General features: G+C 38.6%; 1 protein-coding gene across 1 annotated transcript in view; it reads right to left on the bottom strand.

Moving 5' to 3' along the window:
* Positions 1–763: 763 nt before the first annotated feature.
* Positions 764–26,060, bottom strand: part of LOC134793943 (neuropeptide FF receptor 1-like) — a 77,519-nt gene continuing 52,222 nt past the window's right edge. Inside the window, exons 3-8 of the mRNA XM_063765660.1 lie at positions 17,970–18,196; positions 16,702–16,804; positions 7,527–7,624; positions 3,044–3,212; positions 1,781–1,896; positions 764–817 (exon numbers count right to left, since the gene is read on the bottom strand). Coding sequence (XP_063621730.1) covers positions 764–817; positions 1,781–1,896; positions 3,044–3,212; positions 7,527–7,624; positions 16,702–16,804; positions 17,970–18,196 — 767 coding nt within the window. The remainder of the gene's footprint in view (positions 818–1,780; positions 1,897–3,043; positions 3,213–7,526; positions 7,625–16,701; positions 16,805–17,969; positions 18,197–26,060) is intronic.

The following is a 26,060-nucleotide window of genomic DNA, read 5'->3' as shown; positions in this document are numbered from 1 at the left end:
AAACGATCAAACCTTATTAGGGATATTGAAAAGAAATATTTTTATCAATAAAATACTTATCTACTGGTTCGTTTGAAGCAAAAGCTCGCCTTCGCTTGACACACCTAATGATCAATAACGCAATAACAATGCTCCATTACAGATCCTGATGACAAAAAAATAACAAACCAAACATATAGCTATACTACCTTCAAAGCTGTGGGAAACGCAATAACACCCATTAGGACACAAAGAGAAATATACCTGTTAGATCGTAGGCGTATTGTTTGTACAGCGATAAATTCACATCCAAAATCTGGGTTTAATCGGGTGTTACAAATATTATCAAACCGCGATTATAATGGGATTGGCCAAAATTATCGTTATTGATATTATCAATGGTATTATGCAGATAAATGAAATTATTTATTTCAGTAAAATTATGTTCTAAAATTTTATATAAAAATTAGAACATTACATTATATACGTACAGATCTGCAATAATATGTTACACAACGAAGGCCGTAAAAATGTTTGACACGATCTTATTTGTAGAGCCATAAGAGCGTGTCACATATTTTTGCGGCCTTCGTTGTTGTGTAACATAGGTTCAATATTAAGTAAAATACGAATACCTACCGCAATTAACCTTTTGAACGCCAAACGGCGTATCCATTGGCTGTGCCACTGACGCCACGGGGGAAAAATTGAGTTTTGTGAATAAATAATGCCAACCTAAAAGTGAAGTGTTTTTCAGTAAATTTACATAAAAAAACGATCGACGTCAAATGTCGTCTTTGGCGTCGTTGTCACGATTTGCGTTGACGTCAATTGCCGTCTGTGGCGTTCAAAAGGTTAACTAAGTATACTTAAACGAAACTTACGAAACGAAGTACTTAATTACAATATAAAGTTATAAACTAAAATCTATGAGTTATATCACCCCGTAACGCTAATGATGCATTTCCGTACAGAAACCATATAAATAGTGAATAGAATCAGGTGGAATCTTTTCGCGGATTAGCAAAGTAATATTTTGGTTGTAATTTTAAGAAACCATATAATATTAGTAAGTACCTAAATACGATTCCGATATAATCAATATAATTATGAATCAACATATTTCTCGGGAACCAGATAACTTTTAATCAGGCAGGCGTGCCAGAAAACTCTATTAAGCTCACACCCGCGTCCACAATTAAATGATCTAATACAGGTAACTACTACGTAATTTCATATCGAGAGATGGTTTTTATACACTTGATTTCCAATTTTAACACACACAGAATAAAGTCCATGTTTAAAATACGCTACCCAATCGTTTGCTTCTTATAATATAGACTTTACTATTATTGAGCTAAGGTAGAAAATCAAAACAGCGACGAAGGTGCACTGATACATCAGGTTGAGCAATAATTTGATTGTCGGGCTTGCTGCAAACTGCTGTGGTCAATTTTGAAACGTTCCACACGGTTTGAGAGTTACGAAGTCAAAGCGTTCGTGTTTAGTCGCCTCGGGCCCCAAAATAGGATCGATGGTAATTTATATTGATTAATAAGTGTACTACGACTACGAGCAGGGACAATATACCTACATATATAGACGAAGCTCATAGCTACATTTTCGACTACAAAAAAAGTTTTATGACAAAATTCATTTTTGATACAAGATACAAGCTTTTATCGCTGACTGTTGTACTTTTCTTTCAACAGGCAACTAATGCTAATCGAAACACGGGGTTGGGGTACACTATGGGTTTGATCATGGTCGTTTACTACAAAAGGAGTACACATGTATTTACCGTAAATTTGGTTTGCTGGCAGACGCTCTTGCCGCACAGCAGCTTCCTCGCTGAGCGCTGGAAGTTTCTCGTCATCATACAGTACACTATGGGGTTGATCGCGGAATTCGCGTGTCCTGCATCAAAATTACATTAAATTAATCATAAATACTTAATTGGGGACAACTTTACACAAATTGACATAATAGTCCTAACTTAAGCAAGGCGTGTACTAAAATGGACTTAATTCGATACACCTCTTACTTGTATCTCCTTTAATTTTACGGGTCTATATGTCGTAGGCCGATCGTACGATCAGGCAGATCGTAATGTTCCTGTGTAATGTTTTGACGATAGTCACATTAACTCAATAGATAGGTAGGAATCTGAAGCAACCTAACGAACCTAGTTAGGTTGCTTCAGATGCCCGAAGGGCAAACTGCCCAGAAATAGGAGCCCCGCGTAGCGGGGCTCCGTCGACTCAGGGAAGGAGTCAAAGATTTTCGCGTTTCACGATATGCCTAGGAATTTCACGATATGCCTGATCTTACGATCGGCCGCCGACATATATATCCCGGTCTTTTGATAGGTTTGCATAGGGATGGGGATGTAGATCCAATACGTAGAAGTCCCTTGGAGAGCTCTAATGTCATGTAGAAGTTCTACAGTAGAACGCCTGCTGGAACCCGTCCACAGGTGCAACAATAGACACACATGAACCGATACACCTATTATTGTTAAGTACATATAAGTACCTAGTTAAGAAAACAAAAGGTCGGCCAAACCATCTTTAAATGTAGAGGATTTTTTAATATATAAATAATTTTCATGGCAAATGATCCAAATTAGGTAGCAATTTTGAATAACCATGCCTTGGAAATTATGTTAAGAATTAAAAAGATTGTAAACAAAAATTGAATTGAGTAAGTCTTCAAGAGGAGAAAACGAAGTAAGTAACTTAAATAAGGAATTTTAAATGTCATTTTATACTAGAGATACAATTTTGAAGAAATTAACTTGCTTTTACGCGCTAAGTTTTTTATAGCGCCTTAAGTAAGCCCAGCGAGTGAACGGGTTAACGAAAAATTGTATGAGACATTAGACGGATGCGACGGATTTTATCCGCGTGCGTGCGCCCGCTCTCCGTGCACCCATGCCAGCTAGCGGACAGGATACCCTTAAAGGATCGGCAAATCTCTGAAGTTACAAGCATCTATAGGCTGCGGTGGTCGCTTATCATCAGCAAAGCCGTAAAAAAAGCGGCCATCATTAAATATAACTCACCTAATAGTAAAGCGTAAGGCAGGAACATGCTCAGATCCTTGGCGTTGACCACGTACATGTCCAGCAGCAACTGCATGATGTTGTATGGGAGCCAACAGAGAGCGAAAAGGACGGCGAGAAGCAGTAGTATCCACGCCACTCTCTTCCTCTCTTTCATCAGCCTTAGACCCTGGTGACAAGAATAGTTATTTGTTTTACAACGGGGCAAAGTTGTTGTTTAACCGCTCCGCTCGTGCTAATATTGATACCCGAGCAAGGAAAGATTCCAAAATTGAACCACTAGCGTAGCGAGTGGTTCGAAAAATGGAATCTTGAGCGTTGCGAGGGTTTCAAAGCAGTTGCGAGGGTTAAACAAAATTTGCCCCCGAGTGAATTTTTCAAAATCCAAAATTTTTCACCACACGAATCTGAAGAAAATGTTAACTGTAAGATATCAAACAAAAACAATCCAAATCCAAAATCCAAATCAAATCCAAATGCATGTTATAAATATTTATCATTCAAAATCATCAAGTCGAATTGACTTAAGCTTACCAGCAAATAAGAAAACAACTCAAAATTGCCTCACATGTGAATAAAACGAAACATTTGCTATCAGTTTTTGAACAATCAAGAAGTCTTTACTAGTTGGTGTGGTGAAAATACATTTCATGGGAGCCTTGTTGAAAGCAGATCTATAGAATGCTTACAGAATAAAACAAAAATCTCAGATGTCTAACGTGCTAGTAGTAGTAGTAGTAAAAACACTTTATTTTACAAAAAGAAACATAAAACATGAAAGAAATCATACACATCATCATGCTTTACATTTTTTTAATACTAAATTCCTGCCAAAGGCGAATAATACGGTCATTCGGCAAAATTAATTTAATTTTACTGAATGAGGAGGCAGAGGAATCTTCTAAAGTAGGTAGGTACCTACATCTCCTTAGAGATATCTCTGATAAAAGAGTAATTAATTATTTTAAGCTTATTATAATGTAATGGGTATTGGCTATATGATGTCACTGTAAATGTTGTGTTAAGAGCGCTCTTACAAGAAAAGTCGAAATAACGCAAAATTGATGATACTAGTCGACGAAATTCAGGACTTTGTGCTCATTATTAGAAACAATGAGTACTTGTTCCAGTAAAAGCGTCTTCTTATCTTTTTAAATATCGTTGTAAATATTAGAAAAAGGACTTATTAAATTAGTACTTAATGATTTTTTTTCTGATGGTCGTTTCCGAAAAACCCCGTGAAGCACTGAATGGCAAGCTCTTATTTGGAAATGTTGAGAAGTTTACTCTGCTAAACCTGGCTATTTTGTATTACTAATACCCTGTACTTTAGGCATATCAAACGATATTTTTCCTACACACCTTTGAGAAAGAGAAAATCAAAGTAAAACGAACTCAATTTTCTCTCCGAAACAAGTTTCAATTCCTACGAAAATCTACTTAATATCGAAGTCATTTTCATACTCAAGCAATCTGCAACGTTTGCTTATACTGTTGGTATACATTAGTGTTTATGAAATTCTATTATAATTTTTCGGCAATTTTTTGAAAACTACTCTATATTACCGATGACGCGCGCTGCGCCAGCTCAGTGCCGCGGCAGAGCTTGTAGAGGTAGGACGTGTGTCGGTCGGCTCCGCACATTTTCAACGGCGACAACGAGATTTTTTATCATTGTGTGCGGCGGGCGCCGTGTAAAACGCTATACTGTGTGCGTGTAAACCGCAACGAGAGACTTTGATCCTAGCACTGTTTTTATAGTATTATAATTTATAATGGTACAGTTTAACACATTCAACACCAAGAACCCGACTGTCGGGTACACTGTTCGTAGCGACTACGCGCTACATACGACGAAACCGTGGCTACGCGCTACGAGCGTAACCCGTAGCACTTAGTGGTATTGAATGTGTTAATAAACTACCGGACAGGATTAAAAATATTTGAAACGACCTGACATTCTATATGTATTAATTTTGACTCAAGATAGTACTCAGGGTCTGATGATGGAGCCGGAAGGTGGTCACCGGTACCAATCAACCATGCAACTAAACCACTTCGTGTTTGGGCTCGTTTGATTCGTCTCAACAAGATCTTTGACACAAGATAGTACTCAAGGTCTAATGATGGAGCCGGAATGTGGTCACCGGTACCAATCAACCATTCAACTAAACCACTTCGTGTTTGGGCTCGTTTGATTCGTCTCAACAAGATCTTTGACACAAGATAGTACTCAGAGTCTGATGATGGAGCTGGACTGTGGCCACGGGTACCAGTCTACCATGTAACTGAACCACTTCGTGTTTGGGCTCGTTTGATTCGTCGCAACAAGATCTTTGACACAAGATACTACTCAGGGTCTGATGATGGAGCTCGAAGGTGGCGACGGGTACCAGTCTATCACGTAACTGAACCACTTCGTGTTTAGGCTACGTGTTTGGGCTTCGTGTTTGGGCATCGTGTTTGGGCTTCGTGTTTGGTGTATCACCTAGTGTCAAAGATCTTGTTGAGACGAATCAAACGAGCCTAAACACGATGTGGTTTAGTTGCATGCTGGTTGATTGGTAATGGTGACCACCTTCCAGCTCCATCATCAGACCCTGAGTACTGTCTTGTGTCAAAGATCTTGTTGAGACGAATCAAACGAGCCCAAACACGAAGTGGTTTAGTTACATGATAGACTGGTACCCGTGGCCACCTTCCAGCTCCATCATCAGACTCTGTGTATCTTCAGTGTCAAAGATCTTGTTGAGACGAATCAAACGAGCCTAATCATGTTACTACGTGACCACCTTAATCATCATCATTATCATCAGATCCTCAATACTAGTTCGTTTTTAGGGTTCCGTACCCAAAGGGTAAAACGGGACCCTATTACTAAGACTCCGCTGTCCGTCCGACCGTCCGTCCGTCCGTCCGTCTGTCACCAGGCTGTATCTCACGAACCGTTATAGCTAGACAGTTGAAATTTTCACAGATGATGTATTTCTGTTGCCGCTATAACAACAAATACTAAAAACAGAATAAAATAAAGATTTAAGTGGGGCTCCCATACAACAAACGTGATTTTTGACCGAAGTTAAGCAACGTCGGGCGGGGTCAGTACTTGAATGGGTGACCGTTTTTATAGATAATGGTACGGAACCCTCAGTTTGCGAGTCCGACTCGCACTTGGCAGGTTTTTATTAAACCCTCGTTGATACAAACTTTACAACCTATAGGTACCAAATGCTATGACGAAACATGTAAATAAGCGAGTACCTATAATTTATTTCGAGTAATACTTATACCTTCATAAGTACGAGTATGGGGCTATTCATAAATTACGTCGTTTCAAATGGAAGGAGGGGGGGGGGGGGGGGGGGTCTGGACATCGGATGATGGTAGTATGACGTAGGAGGAAACAGAGTCATCCGAAGCATGATTTTTGGATGATTTGAGGGGTGGGGGGGTCAAAAATCGTCAAAAATAGATGAAAAATTAATTTATGAACACTGCACACACTTACATTTGCACTGCATTTAGTATTTTCGTACTTACCAAATAACAGTTTTAGGACTTTAAAAGTTAAGCACAGTTAGTGTTGTTATGGTTGATTTCAATATGCTTCGCGAAGGATCAAGAATGTTTAATCCATCATTGTAGTGCGAGTGTGGTAGAAGGGATCGGCATACTGAGCTCGCACGGCCTGCCGCAGCGCGTAAAATACCTAAACTCGCTCAACGCCGAAATGTAATAGCGCTCTTAAGGCTTTTTGAATTTTGGCACTTAGAGTTGATACAGTTAGACCAAAATAAGTATGCAACGATTTTGATAGCACAAGCAGTGAAAATGTTATTTATACATAATTTCATAGAAGTTTGACGTTCGAAATATTATAATATAACACTTGCATTGCGTGTGCTATCAAAATCGTTGCAGACTTGTCTTGGTCTGACTCTATGCGTGGTGGGATAGCGGCGTGCCCAATTGCACAAGACACAATAGTAGTTTGTGTTACAAGGGATCAAAATGATATATTTCCGTAATGAGGGATTCAAGTGTTAACGCCCAAGACGAAATAATTTTGATACCGTGTGACACATACTGCTTTTCACATCACGTATGAGGAAATTATCGTGTATCAAAACACTATTTAACAGTGTTGGCCGAAAGTTAATGCGAATTGAAAATGTTGGCCATTAACCATTATAAATTGAACCTTAAACCGTAACGGATGATTACAGTTAACGATTCAATTTATGATGGTTAATGGCGAGCATTTTCAATTTGGATTAACTTTCGGCCAACACTGCTATTTAAGCTAAAATAATTGTATGAAAAAAAAAATGTCCTAGAACAGAAAAGTACAACTTTGATACCTCCTAGCAGGGAAGAAAAGTGCCACTTTGATCCATCCTAGCGGGGAAGAAAAACCCCTTTTTCGAATAGGTGATGTGAAAAGGATTTATTCGTAAAAAAAAGCTCCTGTAAAACAACTGACCTGTTGCATACTGACATTTCCCTCGTCAATGTCAAACGGCGGCTTGACGGAGCACAGCGTCCGGCCCATGAACGCGTACGACAATATCGTTATTGAACCTGCAACAAAAAACCACTACTGATAACTATTATATTAAAAAGAACGTAGCAGTGTTTACATGGAAAAGTGGCCCTTTCATAATTCATATCTTTATTGCGTCCATGTTTATTTGTACATAGGATGGTATTAAAACATTATAAAGTCGGTACATGCCTACATGGTACCCTGTTAGGGCATGGCAATAATCTTTATACTAAATACTAATGGTGACTATTTACAAATAATACTAAAATTCTGATTTAAACTTTCACGATTATTAAACATTATCAAACTACACAACGGGACTTAATCGCGTATTTAAGTTTTAAGATTTACCTCCGACCATGGTATAATAATATACTCCGCCTGGTACTCTATTCCGAGATTCGCGTATGACCTAACTGACACGGGCCTACGTCATCATGCTGTTTACAGGTTCTCAAACTTTAAAATGTGGGAGAATTTTAACCAACGATGAAAATTCTTTTAACGGCATTAATTTTAAGTTATTCATGTAGAAACATAGTAAAATAAAACAAATCTAATGTATTAAATTAAACTTTATTTATCTATACAAGACAAACGTTTAAAAAACTAATTCACAGTTACACATTAATTACCAAGCTTACGACGTTAAAAGTTTGGAAAACACTGCGACTGCTGACACTGAGCAAGAAGGAAATAACAATTAACACGCGTTCGACAAGGATGACGGTCAGGGCATGAAGTTATCTAGATCCGAATTGTCAAATGTGCACAGCGCTATCCTGTGTTGCCAGTAGTATAAACAGAATTACCCGAAAGTCTGAAATTTCTTTCATGAATCGGAAGATATTGCTAACGAGTAATTAAAAATGACGTGTTATTGTAAAATTTAAGCTAAAATACATATAAATGAAAATTATAAAATTATAAAGAAATATTTTAACTTATTAACCATAGGTATAATGTACCCATGTAACATGTTATGTTGAAATAAAGTGGCAATGTTATTGTGACGTAGGCCCGTGTCACTCTGGGAATGGAAGACCATGTTTTATTAGACCATGAGCCAGTCTTCTTCGAGACCACGGGGACAACGCCGTCCTAGAAACGTCGGAGGTAAATCTTAAAACTTAAATACGCGATTAAGTCCCGTTGTGTAGTTTGATAATACTAAAATTGTCATAACATAATTTGAGAATACATTGCAAAATTCATTATAATAAATAATAGAAAATCTTAATTAAAAAGGATTTATGCGGCATTACTTATTTTATAATTGTACAATTCATCATTATAAAAGCTCAATAATAGTCAATAATAAAATTAAAGAAATATAATAAAAAAATAAATTAAATGGGTGTGTTGGATGTCCTATTGATACCAATTTGGCAAAGTGTCATCATTTAAATATTCTTCAATGGTATAATAACATTTATCTTGAAGTAGTTTATTTAAATTACTTTTAAATACTTTGTCGTTTATTTCCTGTAAAAGTTGTTGGGGTAGCTTGTTTGATATGATAACGTATCTACAATAGGGGCCGTTTCTGTACATAGCTAATTTTGAAATTGGTAAATGGTACTGAATTTTGTTCCGTCTATTTGAGGTGATTTTTTGTAAGGGGAATAAGTTTGCGTTATTTCTGACAAACATCGCCGCTTCCATAATATATATACATGCCAACGTTAGAATTTTATGCCTTATAAAGTGAGGACGGCTATTAGGTATTCGCGTGTTGGTAAGGATGCGTATACATTTTTTCTGTAAAACAAAAAGTTGGTGTACCTCTGTGCTGTCACCCCACAGTATTATACCGTATTTAAGCCAGGAATTCGCGTACGCGTAATATGCTGACAAAGCCGTTTTAAAGTTTGTATTTATTTTAAGCACAATAAGAGCGTATATAAATCGGGACAGCTTTGTGTTAATTTTTTCGATGTGGGATTTCCAATTTAGATTTGAGTCTATTTTTATTCCTAATAAGTTAAATTCCGTTACCTCCTCTATAGTCGTATCGTAAATTTTTAGCGTCCTTTGGAGTGATTGCTTCTGTACCGGTTTGAACTGTATAATTTTAGTTTTCTTTAGATTTATTTCAAGATTATGGTCATCGAGCCATTTCTGATTTCTGATCCTTCTTCACCAAATGTTGTCTGTATTTTTTTTAACAAGAGCCCTTTGACAAATAATATTTCCTGTAAGTTCAGCTTCCTATCTTTGTTATTTTTTGAGATATGATTTTTTTAAATTTTTCACGTAAATGCTTTTTTTTTCACATTGGCTAATGCAATTTACGCAAACTTTTGGTACAGTATTCTATATATAGAGACTTACAAATACTATAATAGTATTTTATACAATCGTGATATAATAGAGAGTTTTTCAGTAGAGTACCGTGTTTAGGCAACGAAGCTTGCTGAGTTGCCTAAGTAAGATATGACTATTGTATACAATACTTTTTCTACGAGTTAACCAAAATAAATAATGAATAATACCATACTTTCTACTTCTACTACCTGACTTACTTTACTCAAGTTAACAGAAATAGTAAAACAGTTAATATGAAAAACTACTACGTACATTTTTTAAGGTGCATTGGGGTAATTACGGGAAAACAGTCAAAAATATAGTGTTACCAAAATTAACCCAATGCAATACTTAGTTCTACTACTGAATAATGAATAATGCAACACTCAATCTAATCACGTTTCCTGAGTAGTGGGCAACATATTTTCATCGCTGTCACTCATTTTCATTTAGTATTTTCACAGTTTCACTCACAAAACAAAAACTTTACACTTTGACAAGTTTTCAAATTTAAATGCAGAGAAAATCTCGTGGGCGTCCATTGTGAAAAAAATTCACAGATTTCGTGCCTCACACGACTATCGAGCACATTGGAAATGAATCTACGGAATTCGAAAAAATATTGTAGCTGAGCGACGAGAAAGTCTGGATAAGGAAAAAGTTACAAAATAAAACTACAACGTTGAATGATAATTATTTTATTCTTAGACTAACACAAGTATCCTGGACATAACGCATGTGAACAAACAAATTGCAAAATTTCCACACGCGTATCCAAGTTTGAATAATTGTCGCCGTGGCGCATAAGTATAGGTACATATTTCATTTTTCGATTAATAAGCAGGATATATTAATGTTCAAAGTACAAGAAAATTATCCTCCCTCTCCCTCTCCCTCTCCCTCTCCCTCTCCCTCTCCCTCTCCCTCTCCCTAGATAGAGTTAGACCAAGAAAAATCTGCAGCGATTTTGAAAGCCCACGCAGTGCGAGTGTTATTCTGCCGTCATAATCCCGATAATTCACTACAAACACCGATAACGAACTCTGCGAAACATGAAGTCATAAATGTCCTGTGAAAAATGTCGTTCTGACTTTTTGACTATTTTAAGGTTAGGCTACAGGGCAAACCCTTAACCCGATCGTCTTTGTTTTAGGCTCAAATTGTAGCTGACTAAATTGTCCAGAGCCATTTTTCTCAAATTTTTGATATCATTCTTCGTTTCCAAATTATCGAGCACCAAAATCAAAAATTCGGAAAAAATTTAATTTTATTTTCACTATTTCGACCATAACTTTTTTTGTTTTTGACTTTCTCGAATAATTATTTTTGCACCTTACAGCTCTCGTGATTATGCGTCTTTTGAGCCTATTTTTTAATATCATATCTTCACAACTTTCCGAGATATAAGGGGATCGCACTTTTTCGTGAAATCGGACTGTATACTGGAGCGAACGAGCGAGTTACAAAATAAAACTACAACGTTGAATGATAATTATTTTATTCTTATTAACAAATTGCAAAATTTCCACACGCGTATCCAAGTTTGAATAATTGTCGCCGTGGCGCATAAGTATAGGTACATATTTCATTTTTCGATTAATAAGCAGGATATATTAATGTACAAGAAGTACAAGAAAATTATTACACGGCAAATCCCCTCTCCTCTCCCTCTCCCTCTCCCTCTCCCTCTCCCTCTCCCTCTCCCTCTCTCTCCTCTCCCTCTCCCCTCTCCCTCTCCCTCTCCCTCTCCCTCTCCCTCTCCCTCTCCCTCTCCCTCTCCCTCTCCCTCTCCCTCTCCCTCTCCCTCTCCCTCTCCCTCTCCCCTCTCCCTCTCCCTCTCCCTCTCCCCTCTCCCTCTCCCTCTCCCTCTCCCTCTCCCTCTCCCTCTCCCTCTCCCTCTCCCTCTCCCTCTCCCTCCTCTCCTCTCCCTCCTCCCTCTCCCTCTCCCTCTCCCTCTCCCTCTCCCTCTCCCTCTCCCTCTCCCTCTCCCTCTCCCTCTCCCCTCTCCCTCTCCCTCTACCCTCTCTCCCTCTCCCTCTCCCTCTCCCTCTCCCTCTCCCTCTCCCTCTCCCCTCTCCCTCTCCCTCTCCCTCTCCCTCTCCCTCTCCCTCTCCCTCTCCCTCTCCCTCTCCCTCTCCCTCTCCCTCTCCCTCTCCCTCTCCTCTCCCTCTCCCTCTCCTCTCCCTCTCCCTCTCCCTCTCTCCTCTCCCTCTCCCTCTCCCTCTCCCTCTCTCCTCTCCCTCTCCCTCTCCCTCTCCCTCTCCCTCTCCCTCTCCCTCTCCCTCTCCCTCTCCCTCTCCCTCTCCCTCTCCCTCTCCCTCTCCCTCTCCCTCTCCCTCTCCCTCTCCCTCTCCCTCTCCCTCTCCCTCTCCCTCTCCCTCTCCCTCTCCCTCTCCCTCTCCCTCTCCCTCTCCCTCTCCCTCTCCCTCTCCCTCTCCCTCTCCCTCTCCCTCTCCCTCTCCCTCTCCCTCTCCCTCTCCCTCTCCCTCTCCCTCTCCCTCTCCCTCTCCCTCTCCCTCTCCCTCTCTCCCTCTCCCTCTCCTCTCTCTCCTCTCCCACTCCCTCTCCCTCTCCCTCTCCCTCTCCCTCTCCCTCTCCCTCTCCCTCTCCTCTCCTCTCCCTCTCCCTCTCCTCTCCCTCTCCCTCTCCCTCTCCCTCTCCCTCCTCCCTCTCCTCTCCCTCTCCCTCTCCCTCTCCCTCTCCTCCTCTCCCTCTCCCTCTCCCTCTCCCTCTCCCTCTCCCTCTCCCTCTCCCTCTCCCTCTCCCTCTCCCTCTCCCTCTCCCTCTCCCTCTCCCTCTCCCTCTCCCTCTCCCTCTCCCTCTCCCTCTCCCTCCCTCTCCCTCTCCCTCTCCCTCTCCCTCCTCCCTCTCCCTCTCCCTCTCCCTCTCCTCTCCCTCTCCCTCTCCCTCTCCCTCTCCCTCTCCCTCTCTCTCCCTCTCCCCTCTCCCTCTCCCTCTCCCTCTCCCTCTCCCTCTCCTCTCCCTCTCCCTCTCCCTCTCCCTCTCCCTCTCCCTCTCCCTCTCCCTCTCCCTCTCCCTCTCCCTCTCCCTCTCCCTCTCCCTCTCCCTCTCCCTCTCCCTCTCCCTCTCCCTCTCCCTGTCCCTGTCCCTCTGCCTCTGCCTCTGCCTCTGCCTCTGCCTCTGCCTCTGCCTCTGCCTCTGCCTCTGCCTCTGCCTCTGCCTCTGCCTCTATCTCTATTTCTATTTCCACCACCACAATAATGCATAGATTGTCGAATAGTGCGTTATCTACGCCCGTCTCAAACAGGATAGATAGAGTTAGACCAAGAAAAATCTGCAGCGATTTTGAAAGCCCACGCAGTGCGAGTGTTATTCTGCCGTCATAATCCCGATAATTCACTACAAACACCGATAACGAACTCTGCGAAACATGAAGTCATAAATGTCCTGTGAAAAATGTCGTTCTGACTTTTTGACTATTTTAAGGTTAGGCTACAGGGCAAACCCTTAACCCGATCGTCTTTGTTTTAGGCTCAAATTGTAGCTGACTAAATTGTCCAGAGCCGTTTTTCTCAAATTTTTGATATCATTCTTCGTTTCCAAATTATCGAGCACCAAAATCAAAAATTCGGAAAAAAATTAATTTTATTTTCACTATTTCGACCATAACTTTTTTTGTTTTTGACTTTCTCGAATAATTATTTTTGCACCTTACAGCTCTCGTGATTATGCGTCTTTTGAGCCTATTTTTTAATATCATATCTTCACAACTTTCCGAGATATAAGGGGATCGCACTTTTTCGTGAAATCGGACCGTATACTGGAGCGAACGAAAAGACATTTCCAATGTCAAAAGTTTGAGTTGGCCAACCAATCACAAAGCAGACGCGACGCAGCAGCGTGTTTAAGTAGACGGAAGTACCTATGACAGATGCCGCGACGGTATTAGTTCCGAATCGCCATCGTTGGCTAATTTGTATTGAGTCGAGTCTCCTTAAACAAGCAATATTTTATCGAATTGTGTCGGAAGTGCCATAGACTATCCAACGTTAAAAAGAGTGAGGTTATAGAGTTGTGTATGAAGTTGTAATACACAGATTATAGTCGATGAGTAGAAAAATAATATTTAACATTACCAACAAAATTCTTGAATAAATGTAGGAAACAAAACTTAATTTTTTTTTCTTGCTTTCTAGAAGAGCGACACCAACAGTTCTTTGTTAGGTACCTAATTGCTCATATAAAGGCCTGCAACATATATTTTTTTCAAAATAATCCAGTTGGTAGGTACTTCATACTAGAAAATGTAAAAATAAAGGATACCGTATACCCACGCCCGCAAACGAATTACACTATAATAGGTGAATGACATAGGTATAATTAAGTCGCAAAAGAGATGATAAAAAGGTTTCAATGTGCATATTCTCTTTTGCGACTAAATTATCTGTCGTAATAAATTTGAAAATTAATGTTTCTGTAATATTCCTATATAATTATGGCTTCTTGACTTTAAAGTAGAGTTTGCTCTGAAGCAATGAAGTAAGGAAACCCGCTACAACCATTAGGAATTACAACCTTGGCAGAAAATCCTCCTCCTCTCAAAACCTACACGCAAAAGATAGTTTGAGGTATAGGGATAAACAGAAATTTTAATAAAAAATAGATATACATTTCGGCTTCAGGCAATTTCATTTTAATGATTTTGCTGTTCTGACGCTAATGAACATAACATATATACAGGGTGGAAAGGCACGACGATCCTTCCCGGAAGTATTAGGTCGTTTAAGTGATACAGAGACTATTGGTAATGGTAAGAATCGTTAATTGAGTAAAAAATAAAAATTGCAAAAATACTACTTTTTAACTGTGGTGATAACCCTATAGCATGTGCACATGACGGCTAGATTAAGGATCTCCGTCGGGAAAGCTCGGGACTTTACACTTTTTTCCGATCGTTGACAGTATCGCAATGATGTATGAATGACGCATAAATGTCAAATAAATCAAATGCATGCAAAAATATTACAAACAATTTTATTACTTTCTTAGATAATTACTTTTTTCCAATATTTAATACTATCTTCTTTTCACATACGGTGTTCAAATGTACCTCCGTGTATTACAACGCCGCCGCAGCCCGTACCCGAGTATGTCGATGCACATGCGATATAGTGTATGCTCTTCGTCATTTATCCTCCGCAGAAAGCACCAATTAGCCTTTGTCTCATTTCGTCCGCAGTTTCACATTCCGTTTGGTTTGGTACACCATATCTTTTACACAGCCCCACAAATTTAAATAGCCACGAGCATCTAACATTTTTATTTGAAGAATATGACATTCAATAAGTATAGTTCAATGAAAATTTAATTTCAAACATCAGACGTCTTGTCTATTTCCTACCACGCAAGAAGGTTTGTTAGTTTGGTATTGAAGAAGTATTTATTCTTGATTTATTCTTAGTATTTAATTTTTGCAAGTTCATTTGGTGCAACTAACACAACCTACTTGTTATTTTTAATTATTTTAGATAGTTTCCAATTATTCGAAAATAATTTTGTGAAACGTGTTAAGAAACTAAAACCTTTTTATCAGTCAAGGAAACCAGAGATATTTATAAGACGATTGCGTACTTTTGAGTGGTTGTCAATGTCACCATTTGAACTGTCGTTGTAAACAATGTTGTGGTTAGTATTATTAATATTAAGGAATAACATAACTATTTCATTCAAGTATTGAACAAGTGGAACCACTAAGAAAGCGAAAATCCTGCAATGATTCTTACCGTGCTGTAAGCAGACCTAAAAATGGTTAGATGGCAACAAATTAGCATAATTTCCTGTCGAATACTGATTGTTTACAAGTAAGTTCATTGACCCTGTCACCTGTTAGGGTTAGAACAAAGTAGTTTTTTGCTTGGATGTTTAAAAGGTCATAATTTAGAAACGTATGCCCATATTAACATAGTTTCTATGGAGAAAATATAGAGCTTAGGCTAAACTATCTCCCATTTCCGGAAAGGATCGTCGTGCCTTTCCACCCTGTATATGTATATGAACATTTATTATACACATTTTGTATATATGTACATATTATATGAACATTTTGACGAACGTAGCAAATTTATAGTGTAATTTTCATCTTGAAATAAAGAAATCTAATCTAATCTAATCTAATCATAAAGTAACATAACTAGAGAAACGCGCAACACGCGCAACATAAACATCATAAACAGAACACAAAATACTAAAACATCAATTAACTGAGCATAATGTATGAAACAGCTACCATCAACCCACGACGCTGACTGAACGTGATTACATGGTTAATGACAATGGCACCATTGAGTTATAATAACTACGTCGTAGTAACAATAGTTCAATGATTGGCACACCGTTTGTAATTACAATCTATTCAGAAATTAATTGATTTTGATTGAGATGTATTCAGGATGATTTTTTATTACCTGCGATATTTGTATTATTTATGCAATATTTTGCGAGATGAATATAGTCATACTGAGCAACTTCTACTATGAGACCAACAGTTTTCTATGGGAGAACCAATTTCTTTTTCGCGATTTCGGGGTTGGTCCCAGAGTAAAAGTAGCACAGAAAAGTTAGTGGTAAATATCAAATGATATTTCGTACATAAGTTCCGAAAAACTCATTGGTACGAGCCAGGATTTGAACCCGCGACCTCCGGAATATAAAACTACTATTGAAACATCGTCCAATTGTTTAGTAGGATATCTTAATAATACATGTGTATAATTGAATGACATTTCTAAACTAGCTAGGTACCTCCTGCACTTAAGCTTAGTGCAGCAGGAATAAAGAAGCTCACCAGGAATAGCGTAGACGAGGGTGAAGCTGAACATGCCGAACTGTTTCCGCGCGTCCAGCTCCCCCCACTCCTCCGTGCAGAAGTGGACGTCTCTCGAAACTATCTACAACAACACACAAATATAGGTGAACTTTACAAATATTTACAAACATATCATACGGTAACAGTAACAAGTGGACAAAGACAGTGACAACATGGCCGGGTCCAGCGGGAAAACGAAGGCAAGGAAAACCACTAGAAAGGTGGTCAGATGAAATTATTAAAATAGCAGGACAACAATGGATGGAAACAGGCAAAATTAGAGATAAATGGAAGGAGTTGGAGGAGGCCTATACTCGAGAGAGGTCCTTAATATCTTAGACATAATTTATAAGTATATCGTCAAATTGACAATTAAATTTTATTAAGCTAATCAAATAATATTTCAATCTGATTTCAATCAAATGAAGTAATAAAATAAGTGACATAAATGTAAAAATTTAGAATGTATTTATATGCAAATTATTTATGAATTAAAGTAAAAATGTACATAACGCGTGCATTCCTATCCGTTAATTCTCTTTTTTATATAGTAGCGATATTAAGGAATATATGGCATTTTTATTTATTATTTATTTATCAGTAAAAACCGGCCAAGTGTTGTACGGCTTCTCTTTATTGTGGCCGCCACGCCATGAGCAGTGGAATGGAGATGAGCATGGCGTCACACCACAGCAGTAGCAGCAGGAGCGCTTGCCGCCAACTCGGGGGCCGCAGGCGCGGCTTCTCAATATGGAGCGAAACACATGGGGCAATTAATGATTCACGGAAGTTTTGTTATTAAAATCACTTACCGAAACGTTCAAAAGGCCCTTAGATCTAACAGGCACGGCCTCCCGCTGCACGGTGGCCACCTTGAGTAACGGAATAAAGATGAGAATAGCGGCACACCACGGCAGTAGCAGCAGGACCGCAGCGCTTGCGGCCAGCTCGGAGGTCGCAGGCGCAGCTTCTCAGTATGGAGCGAAACCATGTGTTTTATTTCACGGAAGTTTTGTTAATAAAATCACTTACCGAAACGTTCAAAAGGCCCTTAGATATAACAGGCACGGCCTCCCGCTGCACGGTGGCCACCTTGAGTAACGGAATGAAGATGAGAATAGCGGCACACCACGGCAGTAGCAGCAGGACCGCTTGCGGCCAGCTTGGAGGTCGCAGGCGCGGCTTCTCAGTATGGAGCGAAACCATGCGTTTTATTTCACGGAAGTTTTGTTAATAAAATCACTCACCGAAACGTTCAAAAGGCCCTTAGATATAACAGGCACGGCCTCCCGCTGCACGGTGGCCACCTTGAGTAACGGAATGAAGATGAGCATGGCGGCACACCACAGCAGTAGCAACAGGAGGACCGCTTGTCGCCGGCTCGGGGGCCGCAGGCGCGGCTCGGGAGATATGGAGAGCCATCGGTCGACTGACATTGCCGCGATTGTAAATACGCTCGCTGCCACGGCTACACCTGTTAAAAAACGAGTCATATCATGCCAGTCGCAAGTTCAAAATTTCTACTGGCTTAGGCTTCCTCAGTTACGGAATAAATATAGCTTTACATTTTTGACTTCAAAAAACGGTTCAATATGAATATGACTGAAACTTTTACAGTGTTTTTTACCATGTTTTTGGCTAGTGTAAAACATTCCCGTACTCAAAACCCCGGGGTATGGTCAATATTCATACGATTCTACGAGTATTATAGAAAACGATTATATTTTGTTCGATTCGATTCGTGAGATTCTATTTTGTACGGAAGTTGTTATATCGTATCTCAACGCTTTCACATTGAAATACACCACAAGTCTGCATGCATTGAGTACCTAAGCGCATTTACACTCGTAGCATACTCTTTGTTACATTTATGTACAAAGCGTGTTTGCCGCATACATTTACATTCACAGCAAAAGACGAAATGGATGCTTGTATTTCGAGTTTTAGTACATAACCGTACAGTTGTGTTTCGAAGCTTCAAGCAAATTGTTTGAGAATATACCTATGCGTTGACGGAAATAGAGTCGGAACAAGATAACTCTGCATAGGGTTACCAGATACAAATTTTGAATGACTTGACAAAATTCCTGATTTGCGAATATTTTTCCTGACACTCATATCGGTGACGACGATTCCTGACGTCTGGTAACCTTAAAGGCTCCGTCACATTTACGCGGAACCGTTCCGGAACGGTCGCGGTGCGGCGCGGTAGCAAGGCGGTGATGTCACATTGTACTGTAAATAAAGGTAGTGGACCCCGCAGTAATTCCTCAGCCAGAAAAAGCTTTACAGTATGATAAAGTATCAATAAATAAAAAGTATTGTATAAATATCCAAAGAATAATAATAATAGTATTTAAGTAAATACCTAAAGTCTTAAATCGTTAATATCTTTTTACGAAAAAATGCTCCGTTCAAACTTTCGTCTGCACCGGACATATTCATGTAACGTATTGCAACAATATATAAAATATCAAAAAAAATATCCCAGCAGAAATACCAATAACTTATTTGGTAAAAAGAACGTACCTGTTAGATAGAGCATATGAAGCGACTCTCAGGTTTTATATATACTATATATTGGCACTCCTTAAACTATATCGCCTGACTACGCAGTTGCATAATTCGGTTGTAGTATTTAAGTAATGAAAAAATCAATAATAATCTAAATTATGGGGCAAACATAGGTTGATGTAGGGCACAACAGTGTATTGCGGTTGGCAGGGTAATACATAATTATTGGGAAAGCTCGGGTTCCAATGAAATACTCCCTTTAGTTTTCCTTGTTTTATTGGTTTTACATTTTCAATTCCGCTTTACACAATATCCATCCATCTAGTCTACAGCTAATGCCGACATAAGTTTAATCACAAAACTCATTAAATTATCACAGCATCGTCTACTTCATTGTCTTCTGTTTTTTTTTAATAGCCTTTCCAGTTCTGACATCTGTCACATTTCCCGCGCATCGCGCTTAAGTTTTTAAAAAGGTCTCCCACTAATAAGGCGCGTTCACATTTACTTACTTTTTGATATAAAGATAAAACATACTACTAAAATTAACTATGGACGCGATGTCGGAACCTAACAGCTTCGGCCATCCTCTTTAAGCGAGTCCCTTCGCTTAGATTGCTATCACAACGCAAAATACTATTTTTAGAAATCAACGATAACAAATTCAACATAAGTCTAATCATTGAACTGTGCTTCTAATGACAACACGACATCAACATACAATTTGTAAGTTAAAACAAATGAAACAAAAATTCAATAAACAACAAAAATGACATCTGTTTCAGACGATATACGAGTACCTACCCAATTATACAACAGGTTGTTACAATAAGCACATCGGCCATCCTCTTTAAGCGAGTCCCTTCGCTTAGGTTGCTATCACAAAAGAAAACTACTATAATACTATAGTTGGTCAAACCAATTTGTCAGTCAGTAAGAACCAGGAAAACTATACTCTTGTCTTTTGGGTGCTAGTACTAGTGTAAGACAAAGATAGTATTATTCTCTCTGTCAACGATAACAAATTTAAGAAACTATAAAAATTAAATTTTACGTCTTATGACAATATAACATCAACATACAATTTATAAGTTGCAACTAATGAACACAAAAATATAAATTACCATTAACCAAAATCGATGTCTATTTGAGACTATAATCATAACGACGATTATATACATAGTATAACAGAAATTAACATGTACCTAAGACATACAGTTTATGAAATCTTACAAACATATATGTATTATTAGTCGATATTAGGTACAATCCAAATATTTTTGTTAATAACCTGCCTTCATGTGCAAACATGCTTACTCGTTTTCAGTATATGATTGGATGCATTCGATTATAAATCTCGAGAAAACACCATACAGGATTGTATTTTGCCAATAAATATATATTAGCCTCATACTTCCTTATCGTTACTTCGGGTCAGAAACCTATCGTTAGGAAGAACGTAGTACAGTAGTTACCAGGGTTTTATTGATATTCTCCATCGTGTGGACCCTGTCTCACTACCCGTACTAAATCACCCTCTTTATGTTGCCTTAATGATTTCCCATGTTTATTGAAATTAAGAACGTCTTTCGATTGCTGCTCTTTTAATTTTATCACCAGCGCCTATCCTAACTTTTGTAAACTTGGCGATTTTGGATGTGTTATTAATAAGAGCCCAATATACCTTCTTTCAGTGATATCAAACCCTATTAACAGTTCCAAGTGGCTCTTTTGTGCAGTCGTGTATACGCACCAGTACATCGGTGATATGTGCGTCCCAAGCTTTATCGACGTAGCCAACGCGTCCAAAGTCCAAAATGGTCTTGTTGAATCTCTCAACCTCTCTCAAGGCTCTCGGGGTTGCTACCGCGTTAACAATGAGCTTCATACCAAATGATGTAAACTCTCGAAAATACTTATTACTTGTCAAACCCAACCTTTATCGGTGATGAGAGACGAACTGGAACACCGAAGCAGCTAATGTGCTCTTATGACTCGAACGGTTGTCCCAGGCTTGGGTTAGTCGGTTTGGGAAACTCAGACTACATCTGTATTCCTACTAACAAGCCGGATTTCCTGAGTATACTTACCCCAAAACCCAGATTGCGGAAGACTATTTGGTGAAACAGAAATAACAGTTACTCAGTTTAGTATGAGACCCTTTCTTTAAGTTGCAACACCTCCGCAATCTCTGAATACCTTCGGTCAGTATCATCCACATGAACTAAAAATATCTATATGTCGATATATAAACTACTACATATATTACCTGAGCTTCTCGGAGTATCTCGTGAATAGTTCTTTTCGAGGTCCATCAAAGGTAACATCAACTCGGGGTAATGTTAATTTTGTGGTCTAATACAATACGGCCACTTGGGCCAGCTTAAGACAAGAATGCTCTAACAATACCACTGTCTGGTATAGGCCTGTATGCAACTGGTTAGAAGTCTTCTATATTAATTACCATCTCGGCACCATTGAATCCTAGAGGTCTTGAAGCCAAATAGAAAAGTCATTCTTATGTTGTACGAGTACCTGTTCCAATATTGAGCACTGCTCGTCAATCAATTCCTGGTTACAATTAATTCCTAATAAAGTGTCCAAGGTCGTTATCTGTTTTGATGAAAGGAGTGAACTTCTGGAAAAGGATCTCATTACTAAGGTTCCCTTTTTGGTAGTTACAAACTAAGAGAGCGCCAAGTCCCTTTCTAATTTCAATCATACCAGGTACAACTAGTACAAGATAATATCGATTGTCTCCTTCGCCCGCAGCGAGCCATTCACGTATACCTACATTGAATTTACTTTAAATTCGTAGTAGCTGTTATCAGCCACAAGCTACAATACATTACCGTTTTGATTAGTGTCCTTCTAGACTACAAGATGTAAGCTGTTTTGTATTGGCACCATGTGAAGTGCATGGTGGGGGTAAGTAAAGCGATCGCAGTGCATAAAATGGTAAAAATAGACACTAACGAAATTAGTATCTATCATTTCATACAAGTGTCTCGAAATGGGACTTTAATTTACGATTACTCCTGAGATATTCATTTAAATTGTATGGTGTAAGGGACCATTGTAATCTGTCTGAAATGCTTAATCTAAATAACGTATTCAATAAGAATGGGTATAGTAAGTTATCCTTAAAAGATAGACATATACCATCGCGAAAGAAAGAGCGACAATCGCATCATACATTGTGTTGTTATATGTCAAACGGATTCGGTAATATTTTCGATTGAAGCTTTTAGCCAGCACTCTTTTTCTCTGACTTCATTAGCAAATATCGTCATATTTCAACCAATTTACACAGAACCTTAACTAATTATACGGCTTAATCTTCCTCAAGAATCACTCCATCCATAGGTATACTCCACATATAACTCCATTCAGTAGTTTTCACTGAAATTATTACGATTTACTTACTACTCGCTTAACCTTTTCGACGCCGTGTCAAACACAAAAGCTATCACTCGAACGCCACGTCACCGAAGTGTCAAAACTGAAATTGAACGTTATGCATATGTACGTAGGTCTATGTTGCTCTGTGGTCTGGACCGATTAATCCGTCTTTGGCGTCCAAAAGGTTAATAGTTGTGACAAAATACGGGCCTATAGTTGCAACCGATGTGTGATGCTGTCGTCGTGCACTAACAAGGTCGTTTAATAAAGTTGGCTGAACCGTAATCATCTATAATTGTTATTCCAATTGTTTCCTGTATTCCTTGAACTTCAGCGTTTAAGTACAATAGAGATGCCTATAAGCGTCAAACTCTTTTTTTTACTCCCCTCTAGAAATGCAAATTATCAAAAGAATGAATTTGGGTTCCTAGAACTTTTATTGTACTAACTCTAATGAGGCTGCACCCATTTTCCAGATCGATTAGTTATGTGTTAAGTAAATGAATATTGGCGTTCATAAGTTATCTTTTTATTTTGGGTCGCCACTGTTAATAGTCGCTTCGCAAACTGAACGTTTTTGTCTTTACCTACTGCCTGTTTGAATGCCATTCATATGTTAGTAGTATTTTTATTTCCAAACAAAAATCTGTTGCCAACTATCGTGACCAATCTCTGATCCTCAATTCCATAAATACCTAGTGTAGTCTACCTACATCTTCCTTATTTTTAATAATACACATTATTCTTAACAAACTACATAAAACAAATTACAAATTACATAAAACAGTAGGTACCCCTGGTACCAAGTATTAGTTAACCCTCTTAGTTTGGGTAACGCATAGTGGATTGTTGCCTTATTTATCGTTCCAACCATATATTTCGGCACATTTCACTTTCGTTAACCAAGCTAACACGGTTTGCACCTTTGTTATCGGATCAAACTCTGAAATCACATTGATACTTGTATTTATCCGAAACCCTGACCTTATCAAGAGTACTTATACACGAATTTAATACTGCACTAGTATCTTATTGTTTACTTGTTCCTTATGTAGTGATGATCGTCCATTAGATCCCGATGCAGATGTTGAATAGTGCCTCAGCCTCGTTACTGGTGTTGCTCTGTTAGCACTGTAGCGACTGACTCCTCCTTGAGTTCTCATCCATTTCCATTAGTGCTCCTTTGATCCATTGCACTCCGCATTACCTGAAAATTAGATTCATGGCCTAGTCCTTGGCCTCCCTGATGTCTTAGCCCTTCCCCTCAACTAAGTCCATCCAAATCCATTAGTGCCGGGTTCTCCATCCTTGAACCCAATGCACTCCGGATTGAATGTTTATACTGGCCTAGTCCTTGGCCTCCCTGATGTCTTAGCCCTTCCCCTCGACTAAGTCCATCCTTATCCATATCCATCAGTGCCGGGTTCTCCATCCTTGAACCCAATGCACTCCGGATTGAATATCCATCAATATCCACTCCTTGACGTACTGACCCTCCTCCTTGGTCAGTTCCGTCAGTATTGCATCCTTGACGTACTGACCTCCTCCTTGGTCAGTTCCGTCAGTATTGCATGCTTGACGTACTGACCTCCTCCTTGGTCAGTTCCGTCATCCATCCTGAAACTTCCAATCAAATATTAGTTTTTATTCTTTATTTATTTTGCACTTTCTATTCTCTTGCTCTTTGTACATTTATTTATTTATTTATATTCCTGTTACATATCATGATATCACTCATTTACACATCTCAAACAAAAGACTAATACTTTTAACAGATAAAAACAAAGAATCAAATATAATAGTCACTAGCGTTCACACAAACACCCACATACAAAGATCACTTCTTCAGTCAGAGGCTGTCACTTATGTCTATTTTTTTTTCAATTACATACCCTTTTCCTTGGCTATACTTTAATTCATTATGTAATGACATCTTGCCAATGCAGCAATATCGAATTTTAAATAAATATAGAGACTTAAGACTCAATCTAACACCAGATGACTGATTTTAATCTGGCAATGTTAAAAGTGATAGCACAATATATTTGTACTAATACTGTACTATTACAAAAATAATCTGCAACACACACACACACACACACACACACACACATACATGGTACACACTATAAATGTTATCATAATAATTATATTAAGTATCCTTTTATGGAACAGCAGAATCTCAACTGATGCCTGAACCGTATAAGAATATCAAAATAAATATGAAATTTATTCAACTAGGTGCCTTGAATAACTTGTAACGTGGGTGGGTAACTTGTACTCGACTCAATGAATGTTTTACTAAACAATAAAAACATAATGTCAATCATGAAGTAGGATCATTTTCTATTTTACCAAAATATGGGAGGATAATTTTGTAAAAAACATGCATATGGAAAAAAATAATAATTAAGTAACCAACTCCAAAGCACCTTGTGATATGTTTACCTTTGGTTAAAATGTGAAGCCAAACTGCTTTTACTGTAACTGATCAAGTTAGACAACAATACTTTTTATCCCATGTATTAATGTGAATCTTCATCTTTTTAGGAAATGTTATGCATGAAACTTATTAATTCTACAAAATGAATCAAATAACATACATACAATTTTACTTAAGAACAAATCTTTCCGCAGTCCCAATGACAGGTAAGTACAAGTTATAATGCATGATTGGAATGTAAGAAAGTGCAGTAAGTAGGTAAAAAAAAACATTTCTTGTAATTAATAGACTAAACACACTGGTAGCCTGTACCTCAATCTGTTATATTGATAAAAGCACTCAAAGCAATCAGTAGTTTATCCTGTTTATCTTATAATCACTTTTCTTTCCATTATATTTCGATATCCGTTCACAATATCTGAGAATCATTATCATGTTGAATCGTTTCACTCCATTGCAAAGTATTCCAAAATAAAGACTGTTTACCTGCTGTTTTCCGGGATGTGGACGTGATTTAGGCGATTTACATGAGAGTAGCCTTACGATCCCACTGGCTGAACTATTGGGAAAGCTCGGGTTCCAATGAAATACTCCCTTTAGTTTTCCTTGTTTTATTGGTTTTACATTTTCAATTCCGCTTTACACAATATCCATCCATCTAGTCTACAGCTAATGCCGACATAAGTTTAATCACAAAACTCATTAAATTATCACAGCATCGTCTACTTCATTGTCTTCTGTTTTTTTTTAATAGCCTTTCCAGTTCTGACATCTGTCACATTTCCCGCGCATCGCGCTTAAGTTTTTAAAAAGGTCTCCCACTAATAAGGCGCGTTCACATTTACTTACTTTTTGATATAAAGATAAAACATACTACTAAAATTAACTATGGACGCGATGTCGGAACCTAACATAATATACATATTTAACTTCGACAATTCACTTCGAGGTTTTTGTAAGGCTGTGCTAAATGCGTCTC

Source organism: Cydia splendana, chromosome 9 (genome assembly GCF_910591565.1).
Source record: "Cydia splendana chromosome 9, ilCydSple1.2, whole genome shotgun sequence".
Lineage (NCBI taxonomy): Eukaryota > Metazoa > Arthropoda > Insecta > Lepidoptera > Tortricidae > Cydia > Cydia splendana.
This window is presented reverse-complemented; position numbering and strand designations above follow the sequence as displayed.